Here is a 24,566-nt window from a genome sequence, read left to right as displayed (position 1 = left end):
CGAGCGCGGGAAAAAACACAAAAAACTATCCAAATAATCGAAAATTGTCATAATTTTGTTGAATTATTTTTTATAACTAGCAACAAAGTCGTATTGTTTCAATTACAGGACTATGAGGGGTCTAACGTAAAGATTCGGCCTAATAATTAAAGTTCATGAATGATTAAATATAGCCTTGCAAATCCTCAATATCAGTTGACTAGTTCCCAATACGAGCTAGCCTTTATAATCATGATCCCGTGGAATATTTCTTGTTTAATTGTAGCCATTTCTTAATGTAATGAATTTAGTCGGAACTGTCGGAAGTTAGCCTCAGATTTCCCTCGAGTGTTTGAATTTCACAGCTAAAATTAGATATATAAATTATTATTTACTAGGCTGAATGTGATTTCATTGTATAAATACTTAATATTATATCTGAGGATAGGAATTGGGAATTTGAAGAACATATTATACACGTAGGTACCTAATAGGTACATTCGAAACTATGGGCCGGGTAAGTAGGGATCCGTTTCGGGCACACGTGTTTTGTTAGCTTAAAATAGATACCTTTTCTATGAAAATAACTGTTCCGAATTTACAATCTGATTGATTGTGCCAACTACGATCTTGCCACGAGAGGTTTTCATGTCGCAATATTTCTTCTTTAGATAGGTACTCACTGCATCTAAAGAAGAAGTTTGGAAATACCTCTGTGCTTTGTTATATTTAAGCTGTTATTTATACAATAACAAGCGAAAAAAAATATTAAGTTGCAACACTGTATTTTTCGGTTACAGATGAATAGGAGATATTGCAGCCAAAATCAAAAAAATGCGTCAATGCATATATATGTATTGTTGTTAGCGCATCGTAATTAAACGTGTCTATAAGCTAACCAGTGAACGGCTCCACTGAATTGAAAAGATAAGATTTTGCAATTAGATTTTTCGCACGTTTATGAATAACCTAAGACTAAGGACACGCCACCCGCTTACTGCTCAGGCGAATGTAGTTGAACGCGCGCTCACGGTGAAACAACACTTGCCAGAGTTATGCGACTGTTATAGTGCCTCAGTGAACTCGGTTTAAACTCAGTGACGATGGCCTCTCAGTGGATCCCACCCGACATAAGCCAAATATGTGCTGAAGCAACCGCGCCGCTGACCCAATGTTCCCAAACAGGGTTCCTCTATTTGACTCTTCTTGCACAACTGTTCGGACGCTCAATAGATGACGACGCTTACCCTAGAAGAAACCCATATTTGAGTGCTCCTAGCTCGATCGGGTCAAGTTTCGAAACAAGTTTTCTACAGCAAGTTCCATTAGGACCGACACCTTTAAAATTAAACCCGGAAATTAACGCGCCTCCCTTAGGCCCTCTCTTGCCGAGCTCCACAATCAATCAATACAAATCACCGAATGGCGAAAGTTATCTCATGCAAACGTTCTATTTGAAACCGGATAAACAGGAGCCTAAATTCGAATTCGGAAGGAAATTCGAGCATCCGTATTCGAAGTTTGATAAACCGTTTGAGTTCGGATTTAATGAAAACAGATATTTTGATCCGGTTATAGCTGACTCTAAGAAAATACCGGTGGCCGTAGAGAAGAAAACGATGAAACGCAGAAAAAAAAGACAGGCGCCAGAAGAATATGACTTTATCATAGTCGGTGCCGGATCGGCGGGGTGTGTTCTCGCAAATCGTTTATCTGAAGTTAAGAAGTGGAAGGTATGTTATTTCTATATTTGCACAATTATCTAATTTTCTTCTAACTATAAATAATTGGCAAGTAAATAAGCTAGAGCAGTAAGTGTGCAATTTCACGCATGTGCAGCGGGAGCTAAAGTCCATTTTACTCCCACAGAAGGTATAGCCTTTTAATTATGTCACAAACTCATACAACACTCTGTTCTTGGTTCTGGTAAAAAAAATCGGGGTTCAAGTAACAGACACTTACCTATCTATATCTATACATATAATAAAGCTGAAGAGGTCGAAAGTCTGTACATGGAAGATATTTGGAAAAAAATTGGCTGGGGATACTTAGAATCGATAACAGAACACGTTCCAAAAGTTTTTAGAATGTTTGTCTGTTTGTCTGTTTATCTGTTTATCTGTTTATCTGTTTATCTGTTTGTCTGTTTATTTGAACGCGCATCACGTGAAAACAGCTGAACGGATTTTGACGAAAACTTTACTAATCTGTCGAGAAAATCCCCGGCCAGGTTTTAGGCTATAAAAATTCAACCCCTAAAAGGGGGGGTAGCCACAACACTCGCTTGACTTAAGTTTGCCCCTGAATCTTATGGCGCTACTTAGGAAGGAGGGGCAAACTTTGTGCTACCACTATAGAGTAACCTGGTAAACTAACAGATGGCGCTGAATTTAATACGTGTTGACATGAATAAGCCACCGAGGAAGGATTTTGCCAAATTAACTCTAAGTTTAGAAGAGAGGGTACGGACATCAACAAAAATTGAATAATTATGTTGATTTAATAATACAACAAAATTAAACGACAGTAAATTATATAATTACAAATACAAATACAAATGCGTTTATTTCATTACTTAATAATAATTAATTATAATTAATTATAATTGCCCCTCATTGCACAGAGCCATCTTTTGGAGAATTGAGTAAACATTAAGTAATCAAGAAAACTAAAAATTAGTTTACATAGTTACGTAGTGCTAAAATAAACACACATATCAACACGCGTATAATTGCATAATTATTTAAAATTATTAATTTTCTCCGTCATGAATTATACCTAATCGTAATTATATCACATCCATATCAAATCCATATTCATATGTATACCTACATCACTTAATAATGGCCACAAAGGTGGGTACTTTGAAAAAAAAAACATTGACCTCTGTCATTTGCAGTGCCGGATTAACCCTTTTAAGCAAAATAAGCACTTGCTTAGGGCACTACGTCTAGGGGGCACCAAAACGCGCAGGCTCCATCAGCATTGCAGTCGTCGTGGAGTAGGTACCTACATGAAACATTTATACATGTACAAGTACCTACCCATCTAATAACGAAGGGTCGTAGGGGTCAAGTAAGAGAGTGAGGGTACGTAAGAACATCTCCAACGTAGGCTTTCGATTTCTTGCATCTTTTCACCTCTCTTGCATCAAACAATTTCGCTGAGACCCTTAAATATCGAGCCCTATGCGAAGCTAGGCCGATAAAAAACTGTCCCATCCCTTCTCTGTATGAAATCCTGGATTCGCGCCTGGTTGGGACTGAAAGTAAAAATCTACAACTGTCTATCAAATTGCGTTTTTTTTATCGAACAATTTTCGCGCTCGCTTCGCTCGCGTTTTGAATCACTTTCTAAGATATGATAAAGGTGACATTCAGGTGGCGACTGTAGCAGCATAATGGTAACATTCCATTTCTAACCGCAGCTGCATTACTGTCAATTTTACTATGGAAATTGACAATGACAGCGACGCGTTCAGTACCGGTAGTGCAGCCGCGGTTAGAAATGGAATTTTACCATAACTCTGTTGCAACGTTACTGCTGCAGCACTGTCAATTTTCGTTATAAAATGATGTAAAGTACTGATTTCCATACTAAAAGTAAAAATGTACAACTGTCTATCAAATTGCGTTCTTTTATCGAAAAATTTTCGCGTTCGCTTCGCTCGCGTTTTCAATCACTTTCTAAGATATGATAAAGGTGACATTCAGGTGGCGACTGCAGCAGCATTACTCTGTTGCTACGTTACTGCTACAGCACTGTCAATTTTCGTGATAAAATTATGTGACTGATTTCCATACTAAAAGTAAAAATGTACAACTGTCTATGAAATTGCGTTTTATATATCGAAAAATTCGGGTGGCGACTGCAGCAGCATTACTCTGTTGCTGCGTTACTGCTACAGCACTGTCAATTTTCGTGATAATATTATGTGACTGATTTCCATACTAAAAGTAAAAATGTACAACTGTCTATCAAATTGCGTTTTTTATATCGTAAAATTTTCGCGCTCGCTTCGCTCGCGTTTAGAATTACTTCCTGAGATATGACAAAGGTGACATTCGGGTGGCGGCTGCAGTAGCATTACTCTGTTGCTGCGTTACTGTTACAGCACTGTCAATTTTCGTGATAAAATTATGTGACTGATTTCCATACTAAAAGTAAACATGTACAACTGTCTATCAAATTGCGTTTTTATATCGAAAAATTTTCGCGCTCGCTTCGCTCGCGTTTTCAATTACATTCTAACATATGGCGACTGCAGCAGCATTAGGTACTCTGTTGCAACGTTACTGCTGCGGCACTGTCAATTTTCGTGTTAAAATAATGTGACTGATTTCCATTCTCAGCTGTAATGCGGCAATGAACGTCACTCAATTGACCAAAAAAATTCAATGTAATCTGGATGACCCTAGGGAGAGGGGACACCATGGTCTAGAAATGCTTAGGGCATCAAAATATCTTAATCCGGCACTGGTCGTTTGCGGAGTCAAACGATTTGGGACTCGCATTTTATACGCATTTCCATGCCTTCCCGAAAAAAATCGAATCATTAGCAAAAGTCTCGCAACGCATTGAGATTACAAACGGCACGCGGTCTTCCTCAGGAGTCTGAAGAAGACCACGGTGAGTGGCGCTCTAGCCAGGCAGGCCGCTTCGCTTTCGCTTGCGCGCGTATACCTTGCTGTATGTCGTTAAAATCAAGTGTAAAATTTTAATAAGGGCGAAAAAAACCATTGATTTTGGAGTGTAGTTTTATTTAGTGGTACCTAACTGTAAAATATTTTATTTGGACTACAGTCCTTTAGCATATCCATCTGTCAACTTTACTTCAAGTTCCGCCTCCAGGAGAGAGGGAGAGAAATTAGGATTAGAAATTAGCCGCTTACTGATGAGACAGACCGAATTCCACGCGGGCGGAGCCGCGGGCACAGCTAGTAAATAATATGAAACATTTACTAGTTGTGCACGTGAAACGACCATTTGAAATTTCAAAAAAACTATTTGCATTAGTTGCAAAATTGTTGGGCCATATTAGCATTGAAATATCCCTCACAATTATATAAATAATACTGTTATTGCATTAGTATAGCCGGAGCGGCTAACATCTTTAGGAGCAGCTCTCGTATGGACAGCGGGGACGATCCTGCTTTTTGTCCGTCCGGGGAAAATCACGTAACATATACAGCGACCTATAGTCGTGATATTTTGACAAATAGTCAACAAACGTCTACGAGTATGTAGAAGAGTAAAAGTGAACTCGGAACAGTGCATTGTAATGCAACAATGCCCCACTTTTTATATGGGAATTAACGCATATATGCGGTGCTGTGGGAGACTGCGTTGCGAAATAATGATTTAACAATACACATTTAATGATTTTAATTATATTGTGTTACTTACCTGGCTATAAAGATACTTTTAAATGCATATACACCGTGTTTTTATTGAATTCCGTTATCTTCGTTGTATGGTTAAGTACGTTTAAGAGAACTAAATGGCATAGTTAATTTTCAAAAAAATATATTTTTCTTTTGCTTTTTTTGAAAAAAAAAATTAAGTTTAAAAAGTAATTAAATGTAGCATATAGCGTTGTTGTAACATGGGCATTACATTTAACTCAACCAAACAATTGAAATCTGTGACATATCAATGTCATTTCGAACATCGAGCGACCGAGATTGTATTTAAGTTTAGTAGTAAATGCATGAACTCATTCTAAACACTAATCAATATGTAAACCGGCCCTAAGGCAAGTGTATACGCTTGTAGAGGCCTTAAAGGAAAAAAATAAATTATCGATTATCTCCGAAATGGAGTTAATTAGAATATCGGTGTCTTTGAAAAAGTTACTAGATTTAAGCTCAGGAATGCACCCCTGAAAATAACGGAAATAAAAAAAAACACGGTGTATACTGACATACTCGTAAGAGCATTTTATGAAATGTTTGGTACGGTCAGCAAGTTCCACTTTCTTTACATAACCTACCGAATCGTTAGAGTAAAAGTGTAAATAAAATAGTAATAGTTCAGGTAGTAATAATAATAGGCCTTTTCATTTGTGTCAGATGTTTTAAGCAGAATCCCGGTAATGACACTTGCGTTCATGGCTGTATAGCGGGGGGTGGTACTAGTTCATAATAAAATGTGTACCTAGTAAAAATTTACTACTGATTGCCCTAAAGTGACACCAACACCTTGTGTACTGGTATTTTTTTAAGCCTAAGGTACAATTCTGACATGATACATCAGTCAAGTTCCGTGTTTAAAAAAAAAAGGTGTGAGATTATAAAAGGTAGTTACATTTTAAAACAACAGTTGATTTTAGCGTAGGTAACTAATTTTATGATAAAACGTAGTTCGTAGTTCTCTAATTGAAAGAAAGATAAAGTTTAAGTTTTTACTAAGAACATTTCGAATTGGAATCTTACCTTAAAAAAGTAATTCAAACCATTTAACATGAACGCTTAAGGAAATTCAGAAGACACGACGAGAAAACCCGTAAAGAAATAAGAAACTGCGTTGAAAAGAAAAACTATTATTCTCACTCGCGATATCGTTTACTCAGATCGTCTTTAAATTAGTATGTCCGTACTAAACTTGGGCTTGCAGATATAGATCTACTGGATGTGAATAGAACATTTTTTTGCATACCTGTGCTAACTCGGGGCATGAACACTAAAGTGAATCGTAAGTATTAAATGTTTTTACCTTAAGAGGCTCAATATAATAAAACAAAAAACCGGGCAAGTGCGAGTCGGACTCGCGCACGAAGGGTTCCGTACCATAATGCAAAAAAAAAAACAAAAAAAAAGCAAAAAAAAAACGGTCACCCATCCAAGTACTGACCACTCCCGACGTTGCTTAACTTTGGTCAAAAATCACGTTTGTTGTATGGGAGCCCCATTTACATCTTTATTTTATTCTGTTTTTAGTATTTGTTGTTATAGCGGCAACAGAAATACATCATCTGTGAAAATTTCAACTGTCTAGCTATCACGGTTCGTGAGATACAGCCTGGTGACAGACGGACGGACGGACGGACGGACGGACAGCGAAGTCTTAGTAATAGGGTCCCGTTTTACCCTTTGGGTACGGAACCCTAAAAGAATTGTCAAAAACAAGTTACAGGTAGGTGTTGAAATCCCTGACTTCTGAGCTAGGTAAAGACCTGTGTTACAGAAGTCAGTGTCCTCTCCCCTCTCCCAGACAGACAGACAGATATTAGACATGATATTGAACCTGTTTACAGCAATACCAGGGGTGCCAAACTCCTGACTTCGGTCAAACTCGGCTCCGCTCGGCTCATCATTGCTCCGAGCAATTATTAGGGTTGGCACCACATGACTTCCTTTTGCGTGCACGACCACAGATAAGATAATCGGGTCTCTATTGTTTCCCAAATAGTTTTAAGTTATAATGTATTGTTTATACAAACCTAACCTAACCTAACCCATCTATAGAATAACCTTACGAAAATCCTGAAAAGTTAACGGTTTCAGTTTTATGACTAACGATAATATGACAAACAATACATTATGACTTAAAACTTTATGGGAAACAAAGGGACCCCAAGATAATCACTTGGTTTTTGACAACCCAAAATATCCAACAGGGATAGTGCCATATATTAGAAAGGGATAGCATGATTCGACCCTGGACCGCTGTCATACTTCGTTTTTGTAGGAAGTTTCCTTTCTGTACGGTAGTACCTACTATTAATTATTCTGTGGTAATACAGGATCTCCGATAAGCAAATGCATACCTAAATATACGCCCATAAACATCAATTGGTATTCGCCCCGAAATGAAAACAGATGCCCATGTTTATTAGTAAACTAGATTCTGCCTACCAAATTATTCCGCGTTAAGTTGCCATAAACATGCAGACAGACCCTCAGCTCCTTGAAAACGTTTCCAAAAATCTCGTGGAGGGGCATTCGTACTGTAAAAATCTGATCTTGATTTGATAATTGTTCAAACATCTCGCTCGTACGAATAAGATTAAATCAAAGAGAATAAATCATGTTTATAAAAGTATTAAAAAGTTTAAAAACCGGATAAGTGCCAGTCAGACTCGCCCATCGAGTGTTCCGAACTTTTAAGTATTTATTGTTATAGCGGCAATAGAAATACATCATCTCTAGCTGTCACGATCCATGAGATACAGCCAGGTGACAGACAGACAGGCGGATAGACAGACGGACAGTGGAGTCTTAGTAATAGGGTCCCGTTAACCCTTTGGGTACGGAACCTTAAAAATGGTATGCCATGAACTGAAATAAGCCTGGGGCACTGGAGGCCTTGGTCACTTTTTCTTAGTATATGACATTTATTTCAGTTTATAGTTTATATAGTAGTGTTTCTACTTGATAAAAACAAATTAAAATATTTTCTGAGAATAGTTTAATTTGTTCAAATAATTCTAATAATATGGTATGCTATGGTTTCTGGCAGTATTAGGACAATAAATGAAGTGCTAACACCCGTTTAAAAAAATCTTGACACTTCTATAAACAGCATTGTTGTCCTTGGTGTCGCTTCCAGCAAAACGCCTCTTCCGCAGTAAAACTAAAACAATGAGAGTTGGTCTCAAAGCGAAAAACTTGTACAATTGCAGTTCGTGAGTTTTGTCTGAACTGTATTCTCTTTCTCTACAAGCTTAGGTACTTACTAGTTGTAGATACCTACAGTGTAAGCTAAATAGGTTTGCAACAATTTTGCTGCTTTCATAGTATTTTTAGGGTTCCGTACCCAAAGGGTAAAACGGGACCCTATTACTAAGACTTCGCTGTCCGTCCGTCCGTCCGTCCGTCCGTCCGTCCGTCTGTCTGTCACCAGGCTGTATCTCACGAACCGTGATAGCTAGACAGTTGAAATTTTCACAGATGATGTATTTCTGTTGCCGCTATAACAACAAATACTAAAAACAGAATAAAATAAAGATTTAAGTGGGGCTCCCATACAGCAAACGTGATTTTTGACAAAAGTTAAGCAACGTCGGGCGTGGTCAGTACTTGGATGGGTGACCGTTTTCTTATTGCATTTTTTTCCGTTTTTTGTTTGCTTTATGGTACGGAACCCTTCGTGCGCGAGTCCGACTCGCACTTGCCTGGTTTTTTAAATATTTACCTACGTATAATATATTTAATGTAGGTAACAGTACTCTGCTCTTCTGCGTAACTAAAAAAATATTGTACATCACGTTTAAAAATCAATAGAGACAAATCAAGCTAACGCTGCATAAATGCGGGATGCGGGAATGTAAAATCATAAATGTCAAATATCCATGATAATAAATGATGTTTATAAATACTTTGAAAATAATAAGGGCAAATGGCAAAACAACAACCTTGTGAGATTAACGAGTCTTTGACGCTAAAGAAAGAAGGTTACATCTTTCTTTAACCAGGTGCAAAAATCCTGGTAAGAAAATCAAATCAGTCAATGCAGTAAGTGTATCGTAAACGTTTTCGACTTAATATTTGTACGGTAAGAACATAACCCCAGCAGCATGATCATACTTAAGGGGCCCACTGATTAACAGTCCGCCAGACGGTATCGGCCTGTCACTTAGAACAAAATTTTGACAGTTCCGAACAACTGACAGGCCGATACCGTCCGGCGGACTGTTAATCAGTGGGCCCCTTTAAAGAAAACGGTTGCTCGGCTGTCGTGTTATAACCGCGCGTTATTGTCTGATCACATCAGTTTGAATTAATTTCTGCATAGATACGTCGTAATTAGAATACGTAACATTTAGGAATCTGTAATTACATGATTTCTCATACATTACGAGTAAGTATGTAGCAATTTTTTAATCGTTCATTCTTTCCGTACATTAACTGACGACACTAACAGAAATAGAAAAGCCTGGAGCTATATTAGACCACGGTCTATCCTATGACAGTTTTTGTCACTATCGGACCCTTCATTAAATGTGACGGTATCAAGCAAAACTTGGTCACTTACCATAAGAGCGAAATTTTCATGTACATATCTTTAAACAAATAACTCGTCAGAGCGTCTTTATGACAGCGACAAGGTACCTTTTGCTTGAAAACGACACTAATTTTACTAAATTAATATCGACAGCAAACGAGGACAAGTAAAAACAGAATCTCTATTGTTTTTTTTAATTAGGTGTCATGGTCATGGTTCATGATGTCATTCTTTAGAATCATTTCACCACATAGGTACGTTTAATTGAATGTTAAAGAACTATACTTTGTATAAATTAGTATATTGATATGGTTGGCAAGCAAATTTAAAGTTTTAGACTCTCAACTATGCCTCTGTAGGTATGATATTGATTTGACAATACTATTGTTGTACCCACCCCACCACGTACCTATCGATGTACGCATGGTGCTACAAAATTAAAAAGTCTGCCAAGAGCGAATCGGACTCGCGCCCCGTGGCTTCCATGCCATTATGCACTTCCGTACATGTTTTTACAAGTACGGAACTACATGTTTTTACATGTTTGTACAGTGATTTTTTTTTTCCAAATCACGTTTGACCAGTTCATATTGCACAAGCAGCAAATACACCTGTGTATAAGGTATACAGTTTATAAAGTATAATTTTTTACGGCATTCGGAGCAAATATTACAAAAATTTCAAGTTATTTTGGAAGGTTTATAGAGTACATCGACGTATGCCTCTTTTTGAATTGTTTGACTTTCAGTGGCATGTAGGGAATAACATTTTTTTTGTATCTAATTTTACCACAAAGGGCGGCAGGTAAATAGTTTCTGAGCGAAATATGAACGCATGGACAGATCCGGTTCTCCCATTTTGACGGAAAAACGGAACCCTGAAAACGGAATTTCTGCAAACAACAGTTATAAAAAACAACAGTTCTTTTGTTATTTATCCACGGTCAGGGCTAAAGTGAACGCAACAGCCTTTGTACTTAGATCAGGCCATAGACAAGTTCGTATTGCAACACCTTTCGCCTATACAGTCGCCATCAGACATATCGGAGCGGCCAAGGTGCTCACAAATATCTGAACACGCCTCTATTGTCAAGGCGTTAGAGTGTGTGTTCAGATATTGTGAACACCTTGGCCGCTCCGATATATCCGATGGCGACTGTACAATAAACAGTACAAGGCATTCTATAATTAACAGGAAACTAGGTGCCCGATCCGAACTTTAAGATACGTCAATTAATATATCTAGAAACGATATGGATTAGATGTGTCAGTGTCAAAAGTCTCTTTGCTTTGCCTTAAGGTTGACTGGTAGAGAATGCTTTTGGCATTAAGTCCGCCTTTTGTATGATAATAAGTTTTCTTTTGTGCAATAAAGATTAAATAAATAAATAAAAGTGACGTTTTTGTTCGAAGAAACGTCACATTTGACACTGATATATCTAATCCATATGATTTCTAGATATGATAACTGACGTATCCTAAAGTTCGAATAGGGCCGGAAGTATTTTTATAGTCAGGAGAAGAAGCTAAGCTTGCGAGGGGTCCAAAATGATCTGAACACAACTTTCTCATTAAGGGCCACTTGCATCAATCACTAACCCGGGGTTAACCGGTTTAACTTGGGGCTACCATGGTTACCCAGTACAATTATACACTAACGGCCCGATTCGGATTATGAAATAGACATCTATTAGACATCTTTTAGACATCACCAAGATACGATAACGATATGTTTAAGATAGCTAACCTGTCAAATTTGACATTTGCGCGATTCTGGAGATACTCTTGAACGATTTCCACAGGATATGACTCAGAGATCTAATTCACATCTAATAGATATCTTACTCTATCTAACGTAAAAGTGACTTTGGTTGCCCGAATTGCGCTGCAAAAGAGAACTAGTTGATATCTAAACTATAACGTATCTAGAATGGATCTAGTACGTGTCGTCTCTTGTGAATATCTTGAAGTTCGAATACAGCAGTAAGTTAACGGTTTAACCGGTTAACCCCGATGATGTTAAATGATGATGATGATTATTATTAAAAATTATCCTTTGTCCTTTCTCGAGCCTCAAACTTTCTCCATGCCAAATTTTTTTTTTTATTATGAATGGGCTTACTCATGGCCACAGACTAACCGAGGCGTAGACGTGGCCTACGATGTAGCGAGCTCGCCCAGAAGGTGCCTGTTCACTCTTGATTTCATCTAAATCGGCTTAGCGCCACTTTCACCATCCCACTAACCCGGGGCTACCCGTTTAAACCTGGAGTTACCATGGTTACCAGTACAATTTGACCTCGGGTTAGTGGGATGGTGCAAGTGACCCTTAGCGCTAAGGCATGAAGAGGTAACAAAGAGACAGAGTTATTTCACATTTATAATATTATGGTATTTTATGCAACCGTTGTTTAAGAGAGGTCAAAAAAGGCGAGTGGCGTGAGTAACAATTTGAGGCTAAGCCGAAAGTGCCAAAAAGATACTGCGTGTATGCACAAATACTTTTTTGGGAATAGACTAAAGACTTGTCTTGACAACTGTATGATAGGGGTTTAAAGGTATGTGCCCTATAAATGACAAATAAAAGTACGGGAGTAGAAAAAGTATAGTTAGAGATTAATATATAAGTATAACGAATAAAAAACACTGTTAATAAAGCACATAAACGAGGCAGCATACTCATTTTCATACATAACACCTTCCTGCACGAGTTTTTTAAACTAACCGCATCACAGAGGCCATTAACTGAAAGTTTAACAAACTCATCTGACGTTGATAAAACTTCTATTGGGTGTAAACTATCAAAATGAAATTAATTGCTTTCAGCATAGTTTCCAAGCTTGTTTATTATTGGGTTGGAGTTTTTTATGTATAGTTGTTTAATTTATGGAAGCGCTCATGGTATAATAATATATTCCGCCTGGTACTCTTTTCCCGTCTTTTCGTGGTCACGTGACTGTCACAAGCCTACCTCATCATGCGACAGCGCTATATGATAATATGCGATAGCGCTATATAAAGTGGCAATGTTATTGTGACGTAGGCTTGTGTCACTCTGGGAAGAGAATAAAGTAGAATACCCAAATTAATTCACAATAAAAATATAAATTAATTAAGGATGACTCACGTTAGACCGGGCCGTGTCCGGGCCGGAGCTTCCGGCGCATCGTTTTCTATGAAAAGCATCACGTATAATACCATGTTTTATTAGACTATGGAGGCGCTCGTGCCACCGTGAATCCGGCACGTGTATCAGAAGGAAAGAAGCCATGTGTGAAATACCGTGTATGGCGAATTAAAGGATGATTCACGTTAGACCGGGCCGTGTCCGGGCCGGAGCTTCCGGCGCTTACTTTTCTATGACGTGACAGGCGATCACGTGATGCTTTTCATAGAAAACGATGCGCCGGAAGCTCCGGCCCGGACACGGCCCGGTCTAACGTGAGTCATCCTTAATTAATTTATATTTTTATTGTGAATTAAATTGGGTATTCTACTTTTTCACTCTCTGGTATTAAAGTAACTCCTAATACATTACTTATGTCAATACGTACGGTATACGAATACCGAAGACGCTTTTAAATATCGCAAATCGTTAGGCGCAAAATATTTTCTGTGATACTCGTAACAGTCGATAGTCGATATGTTAGAGTTATGCCAAGAAATGTCTGCAGCGATTTTGATTGCCCACGTAAGTGGACACGTAGTGCAAGTGTTTTTTATACGTCATAATTTCATAGTAGTTTGACGTTTAAAATGACACTTGCACAGCGTGGGCTATCAAAATCACTGCAGACTTTTCTCGGTCTGACTTTTAAACCAAATCGAGGCAGATACATCCAAGAGAGAGAGGATTATCGCATTCACTGACAGGGGGCGTGGCCTAGGAACAAACTTGTATGACGGTGAACGCACATATGCGTTGGGGGCAGTGAATAGGTATGTTATGGTTTTTACAAGACATGTAATTGTGGAACGATTTTGAAACGAAATATAACATTAAAAATCGAACAAATAAGAACTTACTGCTACAAAAAATCTTTACATTTATTTTAGGCATCGGTAAAAAAATGTGGTCTTTGTCACCCGAGCTATAAAAAGGAATGGTTTGACACCTCCTTCAGCAATATTGGCTCAGAAGTGTCGGCGCTGCAGTGTAAAACTCGTATGAAATATAAGAACATGTAGGGGAGGTCGGTTATATCGTACATGTTTTTATTTAAACGTCGGTTTTTTATATATTTTTCCTTCTGTAATTTGTTTTTAATATTTTTATCCGTAGGTCATGTCTGATCATATTATTGAAGGTAAATTTATACCACTTGATAATTGTAAATAAATTAGGTTGTCTAGAGGTGATACGATTTAACCGGCGGTACAATAAAGCCGAGTTTCCTTTACATATAATTTTAATATACACACGTATAAAACTAATACCCTGGTGAAACAAACTAAAGTTAGTAATGTAACTTGTCTGCAACCTATTGACATTGTGAACTTACTGTCACTTTTCTAAATCAGTACTTACCTACCTAAGTACATATTATTATTATGTAAGTACCTAAGTTGTAGAAACTGGTAAAGGCAAAAATGGCAAATGCGTGAAATAACGATAAAATCATAACATTTACGATGTGTCGAGGTGTCTCAGAACAATTTAGAATTACGTTTGGATTCTCTGCGGTACAGCTATTATGCAAAATGGCGGCCTTCATGCAACATTGACAATGTAACGCAAACATTGACACTGTGATGAAATGTCACCCGGCGGGGGAGTTTGGTGCGATCTTACAATGTTATGAAATGAATGAATACATATTTGTTATGTTTAACCTAAATAGTACCTACTTTGAATTAAGTAGTTACTTGTAACCCTTTAAGTAAATGTGATGTCCCACTGGTAAAGGTACCTTATGGCGGTTGGCGCTTACTCTATTATTAACGCCACTCCAATATTATTGCGGCGCTATGCGGCATAAGCGCCAGCCGCCATAAAGTACCTTTTGCCGTGTAACGTCACAAATTAGCAAGTTACGTTCATGCCCACACATGCGATGAAATTATCAGAAATTCGCCAATAATATTTCTTTAACATTGGAAACGAAATTGGCCGCCATATCTGAATGAAATAAAGGAACCATGAATGATTCAGTGTGCAAATAGGATGATATTTGTCAATTCACTCTAAATAATATAAATAAAATAAGGTTTCACAAATTTGATGTTTGTGAAACCTTAGAACATAATTTCAGCGAATCAAAGAGTTGTTCAAATGTTCGTCTCCTCATTGCTTGGATCCTTTATTAAATACACGAGAAAGTTAATTATTAGAACTCCGGAGCTAGCGGTAGAACTATTGCAATCATCTGGCTAACTTTGGTACCGCATCGGTACAGTATGGCAATAAACGTAAAATAGTCTCATTTAAAGCATAGGCGCTGTAACTGGAACAGATTCTACAACTTTGTCGCACTTGTAGTGGTATCGAAATTTCGAATTCGAATAACTGACCAAGCGTCAGTGAGTCGATGTCTCGCTCGGCCCAGCCATATTAATGGTAACATTCCATTTCTAACCGCAGCTGCACTACCGGTACTGAACGCGTCGCTGTCATTGTCAATTTCCATAGTAAAATTGACAGTAATGCAGCTGTCGTTGGAAATGGAATGTTACCCTAAGTGTGTTGTAGAACAGTACACTATACTTAATTTACCGGACTCGAGGTCACTTTACACTGGTTTAAATTAAAACTCGGCTCCCCAGAGCTCGCGCATCTAATGCAAATAAAGGACAGAACGGTGGTAAATTGAGCGTAATGGCACTCAGAACTGCAGCGGAATTATAATACACATAATATATCCCTATTAAATTCATTTTATAAATTTAAGCTAATAAATAATGGGTTTAAATGCTAATGCTTTTAATTCAAGATTTTTAACTAACCGCAAAATAGGCTTTAACTGCTATAATTACTAAAACAATTATTGAATTGAAAATACCTTCTTTAAATGTAGGAGCGGTATTCAGATTTCAATATTAATTTGTTGCATTGCATCTTGCGCATGCCAATAAGTGCGACCAATTAAGTATAATAAAACAAATGAAGATGAGATCTCAAAATTTTTATTACCGTTCTAGGTATAATAAAGCCTATTAGGTAAGACTTTCAGATTATCATCTCAAAGATAAAATATGAAATAGCTTTATCCTTCGATGAAAATCACAGCAGAGTAACTCGAACGCTGATACAAGTTTGTCCCGCAAATTAGCGCTAGAATATTGAGTTGCACCGGAGTTTGAAACTCTAACTGCTCGAATATTAGTTAAAAAGTAAAGAAGCAACCTATATTACATTGGATATGCTGTAGTTTAACTTGCAAAGCTAGTGCGATTTGGAACCAGACTCTATAACTTAATACATCATGTAAGTAAATACGATGCTAGCCCCGTTATGCGCTAGTATCGGTATTTACTGACAAGATGTATTAAGCTATGAAACGGGATTTTCGGCTATGAAATTTTACGGTTACTCCTTTTATGGCTTTAATAAAAAAAAATCTACATATATTTTATAATTCTACATGAAATTAAATCGAGCTGATCTGTTTTCAGATAAATCTGCGTCATTTTAGATAGGTACTTGTCCAAATGCGTTTAGTGCAAAATTAGATGAAAATAGTTTGGATATCTTAATAATCGGAAGTCATGTTTTCGAATCATCTCTCGTTCTAGAGAATGAGTTTCTCGAACTTTGCGACCATGAAGCCGAGGAAGTAATAAAACGAAAAGGACTTAATATAAATGAAGAGCTCAATAATCAAAATGACTGCAGTATTCTGGAGCTAAAGTTAAAACTAGTTTAGGCATCTAGCTTGAAACTTGTATCGCAATAAATGCAAAATGGCTACGTTCGCCGATAATGTGTACCTACAGACAATATTGTCTGTCGCAACTATTAAGGCTGTGTAGTTCTTTGTTTAGCTGCGAGTGCTGCGACCGGTATTTGGAAGTAGCGTTTGAAATTATATCAATTAAAACGCATTGGTACTATGGCGGCGTTTATTGATAACTAGTTATTAAATATCATATCATGTAATTCCCTAACAAAACAAACATGACATGATACATATTAGTATTAGTAACGGTTGAAGAAAGAAAGTGCTGTAAACTTGTCGTGTACTGCACGATAATTGCAAAAATTGACATTTACTATGGTAGGTGGGTAGGTACTTTATTTAATTATTATGTGAAATATTTATTTAATATTTTCTTAATAAATTGTACCTAAATCAATTTTAAACCAGTAGGTAGTATGCAAGATATATAATTTTAGGTATACTTATTAAATACAAGATATTTAGCGTACGTTTCCCTTTTATTATAGGTACAAATCCATCATCAAGCCTACAAAACTATTTACTTAGGTACTTACAACAGATCAACCTTCATAAATTCCTACCTACTGGATTATTTAAAGGGAGTGAAGATACATAAAATTCAACCAAAGTTTAAAGAACACTAATTCTCGTTTCAGATACTCCTTCTAGAAGCGGGTCCCGAGGAACCGGAGGTAGCTAGCGTGCCTGCGCTGGCGCCGGTTTTAGCAGCGTCCAGTATTGACTGGGGCTACCGAACGCAACCGGAAGAGTTGACTTGCCTGGCTCAAAGAGGTCGCACTTGTGCTTGGACTAGGTGCGTACATTATCATCGCGAAAATCAAAAATCTTAATTTTATTATACATACGTCTCTCTATCTCTATATGTAAATTCAAACGAAAGAAAAGCAAATAGACAACTGAACGAATGAAAATAAATAGGTAGGTTAGTTTGCGATAAGCCCTCAGGTGTGGCTGGAAGTAAATGTCAAATAGCAAATATTAACAGGCCGCATGCCTGACTCTTTCGGATACGAAAAGTCAATGCAGGCGTGCGACTTTCAAATACTAGGTCATGGGTTGTTCCTGCCTTGTGCCAATATGTTTCTCGGAATGTAACAACGTGCGCGCGTGAGAATGGCAACATTTGTGAGGAAACCATAAGGCTTATCGATTGTAGGTAATAATTTGATCTGGATTTGTTACGGATATGATCAAAATTGAGATTAGTTCAACCAGAAATGACACTTTTGATACCGACAGATCACATCCATACCAACTCTCTGTAACTGACAGGCGCCTAGCTTGTAGATAGTTCATACCGCTAAGATCATAGGTGGAGTTTTGAGATAGTGGTATTTTCATAAACCGGTGAAAATGAAAAAGACAATGGTGTATAAGATGTTTTAAATACTACTATGGTTCATCTCTATTAATTATATTATTAATCATGGATATATTATGGATAATGCTCATTAATGTTTTTATCGTATTATTGTCGAGATGTAAGAACACAACCTCACACAACACAAACTTCACAATAAAATACTACCTACCTGATTTTATTATTAATAAATAAAAGTATGGAACTTATTTTAGATTTAATTATAGTGAGTTATGTAGTTCGAACAATCTAAGTTTCTGCGGTCCCCAATAATTTTTGTTTTACAGTGGTAGAGTGATGGGTGGTTCGAGCTCAATTAACTATTTAGTATACATGAGAGGCAACAGAAAGGACTACGATGGATGGGCGGCTTTAGGAAATTCTGGCTGGAGCTACAACGAAGTAGGTCTCGCATCATTTCAATAAATAATTTGAAATAAAATGAAATAAGCATCTCCTAAGATAACTTAGTTAATAAAAATACCACAAAACTTTTCCAGGTACTTCCGTTCTTCAAAAAATCTGAAAGCAATCAAGATATAGAAGCAAAAGACAAGACATATCATGGTGTAGATGGACCTTTGAATGTTGAACGATTTACTTTCGTGGACCCAAATGTTGCAATGCTTGTAAAAGCGTTTCACGAAACTGGACTGCCTTTAGTTGATTTTAATGGTCGAGGACAGATAGGCACAATGATAACCCAGACAACATCTCGAGATGGGAAAAGAGTATCAACAAATAAAGCCTTTATAAGACCAATAAGAAATTATCGACGAAACCTTACAGTTAAAACGAATGCTCAAGTTACTCGAGTTCTCATAGAACCTGCAAGAAAAATTGTCTACGGTGTGAATTACATTGAGAATGATACATGGAAAACTGCTTACGCTACAAAAGAGGTTATACTGAGCGCAGGCGCCTTAAATTCTCCTAAAATTTTAATGCTTTCGGGAATTGGACCACTTGACGAATTAAAATTTCTAAAAATACCAATTATCAAGGACTTAAAAGTGGGATATAACTTGCAAGACCACGTAACTACTAATGCCATGTTGATGGAGCTCACGAGTGCAACCTCAACGCTGGTGAGCGGTACGAAACTGATAAAAGAAATAAATAATTATAACAGTTCATACCACAATAATGGACCATTAGCAGCTACTGGGCCTCTACATATGACTGCTTTTATTCAAACGAAATATGCAACAGAAGATAAAACAGTCCCTGATATACAGTTCCACTTTGACGGTAGACATAAAGAAGAATTTTATTCAGACCCGACTACTTACCTGGAAACAAATACTTTACCCTTGGCTTTCTACGATAGTATAAATGTTAGACCAATACTTCTATCGCCCAAAAGTAGAGGTTACCTAACGTTGAACAAGACAAATCCTGTATTCGGTCAACCGTTAATATATCCAAGGTTCTTCACTGAAGAAGAAGATTTGAAAACATTAGTTGCAGCATTAAGGTTTGCCGTACAATTAGAAAACACACCACCATTTAGAGATTCCGGTACTAAATTCATAAGAAAACCGGTGTTAGCGTGCAATGAGTTCAATTGGGGGACTGATGATTATTTTTCATGTTTATTTACAAGATATACTGGAACTATTTATCACCCTGCGGGAACATGCAAAATGGGCCCGAATTACGATGAATATGCAGTAGTCGATCCGAGACTAAGAGTGTATGGAGTAAAACATTTAAGAGTGGCTGACGCATCAATAATGCCAAATATAGTTCGTGGAAACACAAACGCTCCTGTAATTATGATTGGAGAGAAAGCTGCGGAAATGATTAAAGACGAATGGAGAGGTCACTATTAGAACTATATATAATTTCAATTTGCCATTTTACAACTATTTTATTTACAAATAAAAATTAGTATTTACGTTTTTACATGATGCCGCCTTCTGTTTTCTTATTAGGTTAAGCTTCCCTTCTTACTTTATTTTAAATAAGTGAATCGACCGTAAGTACCTACCGATTAAATTATAAAGTAGGTAGAAGAATTTAAGACCCCGTTGGCACTATTAGTAAGACACTAGATAAAATTCATGTACTTACTACACAGTAGATGAAATTCCTATACATGCACCACACGATATATTACACCACAGCTTTCTGTAGTAAAGGCTTCCATTTACATACTTCATTTTATTATAAGTACTAATAACTGTAAAATATATGTATATATAATGTTAGGCTTCATATTGATAGCTTTATGATCTTAATTAAAACAGTTTGTTTTCTCCGCTAGATAAACAAGCTAAAATCAGTCCACGCTAAGTCCCTCGCCAAGTTTTAAGTGAAGTATTAAAGGCGCAATCAAACAAGGTTACTTTCAGAAGTGCCATGTTGGTGCAAACTTAGCGTGGTCGGAGCCTAAAAAGCAAAACTAAATTATATCATGGAGAAATTTTAAAATTTTTCAACATTCTTTGAAAATGACTAATACAAGAAGTTTAGCAACCTTGCAAAGAGAATAATTTCTTCACTAATGATGAAAATTTTTAAATGGAGCGATTCTTTAGATATCGCTCACTAAAGTTGCTTTTTAGGGTTCCGTAGCCAAATGGCAAAAAAACGGAACCCTTATAGATTCGTCATGTCTGTCTGTCTGTCTGTCTGTCTGTCTGTCTGTCCGTCCGTATGTCACAGCCACTTTTTTCCGAAACTATAAGCACTATACTGTTGAAACTTGGTAAGTAGATGCATTCTGTGAACCGCATTAAGATATTCATACAAAAATAGAAAAAAAATAGTAAATTTTTAGGGTTCCCCATACATAGAACTGAACCTCAAAAATTTTTTTTTTATCAAAACCATACGTGTGGGGTATCTATGGATAGGTCTTCAAAAATGATATTGAGGTTTCTAATATCATTTTCTTCTAAACTGAATAGTTTGCGCGAGAGACACTTCCAAAGTAGTAAAATGTGTGTCCCCCCCCTGTAACTTCTAAACTAAGAGAATGATAAAACTAAAAAAAATATATGATGTACATTACCATGCAAACTTCCACCGAAAATTGGTTTGAACAAGATTTGGTAAGTAGTTTTTTTTTAATACGTCATAAACCGTAAACCGCAATTTTATTGTTACTTGCTGTTACGGAACCCTTCATGGGCGAGTCCGACTCGCACTTGGCCGCTTTTATTTAATCGTTGACACGTTTCTTTTTTAAGCTAAGACGTAAAATATCATCAATCCAAAATTCGCACTTTTTCAGAAGTAGGTATTCCAAGAGCAAGCAGCTTTCATAAACAAAAATAGTGGAATACTTCAATTCAGTTCAACCCCTTCGGCTGCTAGAAAATACGTATTGGTCGGTCTGCGGGCTGAAAGCAAATACGTATTGGTCGGTCTGCGGGCTGAAACATATACATAATAATTATGTATATGTTTCAGCCGGGGTTCCTTTGTTTCCCATAAAGTTTTAAGTCATAATGTATTGTTTGTCATATTATCGTTAGTCATAAAACTGAAACCTGAAACTTGACGACCGGTCTGGCCTAGTGGGTAGTGACCCTGCCTGCGAATCCGATGGTCCTGGGTTCAAATCCCAGTAAGGGCATTTATTTGTATGATGGTACAGGTATTTGTTCCTGAGTCATGGGTGTTTTCTATGTATTTAAGTATTTGTATATTATATATATCGTTGTCTGAGTACCCACAACACAAGCCTTCTTGAGCTTACTGTAGGACTTAGTCAATCTCTGTAAGAATGTCCTATAATAATATAAAAAAAAAACAAACCGTTAACTTTTCAGGATTTTTGTAAGGTTATTCTATAGATGGGTTAGGTTAGGTTAGGTTTGTTTTATGGCAATCCTGAAAAGTTACGCGTTTTTGAGAAAAATCAATTATGACTAACGAAAATTCGGACAAACAGTACATTATGACTTAAAACCATTTGGGAAACAATAGAGACCCGTTTCAGCCATTATTTGTTTTAGCCAAATTATTTTAGGTATATTTTATTTACGCAGTAGATAGTTACTAACTTTAAATCATAGTAGTTAGATTAATATTATGCTGACCAGATTGGACATTGCTCTAACAAATATGTCGCAATTCTGAAATTTCTTGTTACTCTCACTTTTTGTTTAACCTTTAGTCTCCAAGTCATTATTGCAATGATGAATTTGGAACCTTCTTGTATTTCATTTTAATTCAAAATTCGATTTTCACAAAAGGCCTTAGGGAATCAGGGGATTAAATTATTTTCTTTAGAGCAATTTCAATCTGTAAGCCATAATGTTTTGACCACTTTATTGATTATGTTCTCGTGTTTCTAGGGGGAAAACTATGGGCGGCTCGAGTGCGGTAAACTACATGGTCTACATGAGAGGCAACAAGGCTGACTATGATGGATGGGCCGCCGCTGGAAACCCGGGTTGGAGCTATCAAGAGGTTAGATCAAATTTTAATATTTTGTGATATTAGATTTATGCAAGAAAAAAAAAGTGAACCACAACTCTGACATACTACAATTATTGTGCACGTGTATCAGCATGACAGATTAAGGATTTTTTGTTTTCATTTTTATTACTTACAACATTGTGGTAATGGATCATATATCTATCACTTAAATTAAATTATTAGATTTAGGTTAATTAATTGTTTAATACTAAATAATCCGTAAGAATTGTAATGTACTTGATTACTGTTCCTTTATTCCTCAAAGTTTTCTAACTCTCAGATTTAGAATATTTTTTGAAGATTTTTCAGTGAAAGATATTACTCCATCTTTTATAATTGTATACATATTGTACCACTAAAGCTAACGCTAATACATGATACTGGAAGGGCGGTGTCTCTTGACACAAGTATCTCGATACTAAAAAGAGACACCAACTAGCACACTGTAAAACTGTTTGGTTTACTGAAAAATTTTTTTTTTTATTAGTTGTATTAGTTGCACCTTAACTTACATGTATAATGTTTTAACTAAAACTTATTTAATTAATTTTCAGGTGCTACCTTATTTCAAGAAAGCGGAGAACAATCGGGATATCGAATCACACAACACACACTATCATTCTGTCGGCGGTCCGCTTAATGTGGAACGATTTCCATATATGGATAACAATGTTTTAATGTTAGTGGAGGCATTCAGAGAAAGAGGTCTACCGGTCACTGATTTTAACGGAGAACACCAATTAGGAACAGATGTAGCTCAATCAACGTCACTTCACGGTAGAAGATTTTCCGTGAATGCAGCCTACATCAGACCTATACGACACATTAGACCAAATTTGAAAATAGAAAGTCAGGCGTATGTCACTAAAATTCTTATCAACCCGGTAACCAAAACTGCTATCGGAGTAGAGTATATCAAACATCACGCAGTATTCACTGTATATGCCGGTAAAGAAGTTATTGTAAGTTCAGGTCCAGTCAATTCCCCAAAGTTACTGATGCTTTCCGGCGTAGGGCCTGAAGAGCAGTTAGCACATCATGGTATACCAGTATTATCTAATCTGAGAGTAGGTTATAATCTACAAGATCACGTTACGACGGATGCGTTAGTTATTTCTCTTTCAAACAAAACTTCAACTCTAGTGGATGGTCATCAACTACTGAGTGAGCATTATGATTATTCTAGACAGCATTCACATAAACACGGACCTTTATCATCTAGCAGTACGTTAAATGCCGTGGCGTTCATTAAGACAGAATTTTCCGAACAAGGCTTGCCTGATATTCAGTTTCACTTTGACGGCAGAGTCGTGGAAGAATTTTATGCTGATCCGCCATCGTCCTTAGCAAGTAATATCTTTCCTTTAGCATTTTATAATGGATTGGCAGCGAGGCCCTTACTTTTAGTACCAAAAAGTAGAGGATACGTGACCCTTAACTATACTGATCCTCTTTTCGGTTCACCACTTATATATCCCAGGTTCTTTACTCACCGGCTTGACATAGATACGTTAGTATCTAGCATGAGGTTTGCTGTATCTTTGGAAGAAACTCCTGCGTTTAAGCATAGCGGCGCTTCTTTTGTAAAGATTCCCGTACCTGGATGTGAAGGTTTCTTGTGGGGATCTAATGAGTATTTTACTTGTTTGCTAACACACTATACATCTACCATATATCACCCTGCTGGTACTTGTAAAATGGGTCCTAGTTGGGATACCGAGGCTGTAGTGGACCATAAACTGAGAGTGTATGGTATAAAGAGGTTAAGGGTCATAGATTCTTCAATTATGCCTCAGATTATTAGAGGAAATTTAAATGCACCTACAGTAATGATTGCTGAAAAAGCTTCTGATATGATTAAGGAAGATTATTTTTCATTTTAACTTATTTACCTAATTTAATTATTAGAATTACACAATAGAAGAACTATGTACAAAATGAAGAAATACA

At 36.9% G+C, this 24,566-nt stretch overlaps 1 protein-coding gene across 1 annotated transcript; it reads left to right on the top strand.

Annotated features, from left to right (window-relative positions):
* Positions 1–922: 922 nt before the first annotated feature.
* LOC134678368 (glucose dehydrogenase [FAD, quinone]-like) lies at positions 923–24,566 on the top strand. The gene is made up of 4 exons (XM_063536920.1): positions 923–1,712; positions 17,458–17,615; positions 22,493–22,607; positions 23,171–24,566. The coding sequence occupies exons 1-4, from the start codon at positions 1,083–1,085 to the stop codon at positions 24,497–24,499; spliced, it is 2,232 nt and encodes a 743-aa protein (XP_063392990.1). The 5' UTR covers positions 923–1,082; the 3' UTR covers positions 24,500–24,566.

This window comes from Cydia fagiglandana, chromosome 2, assembly GCF_963556715.1.
Source record: "Cydia fagiglandana chromosome 2, ilCydFagi1.1, whole genome shotgun sequence".
NCBI classification, from domain to species: Eukaryota; Metazoa; Arthropoda; class Insecta; order Lepidoptera; family Tortricidae; genus Cydia; species Cydia fagiglandana.
Note: the sequence above shows the minus strand (reverse complement) of the source record. Positions and strands in the feature narration are given on the sequence as shown.

Coding starts and splice junctions, on each gene's coding strand:
- LOC134678368 (XM_063536920.1), top strand. CDS start 1,083: ATGGCCTCTCAGTGGATCCCACCCGACATAAGCCAAATATGTGCTGAA. Junction 1,713..17,457: donor CTGAAGTTAAGAAGTGGAAG/GTATGTTATTTC, acceptor TTCTCGTTTCAG/ATACTCCTTCTAGAAGCGGG. Junction 22,608..23,170: donor CGGGTTGGAGCTATCAAGAG/GTTAGATCAAAT, acceptor ATTAATTTTCAG/GTGCTACCTTATTTCAAGAA.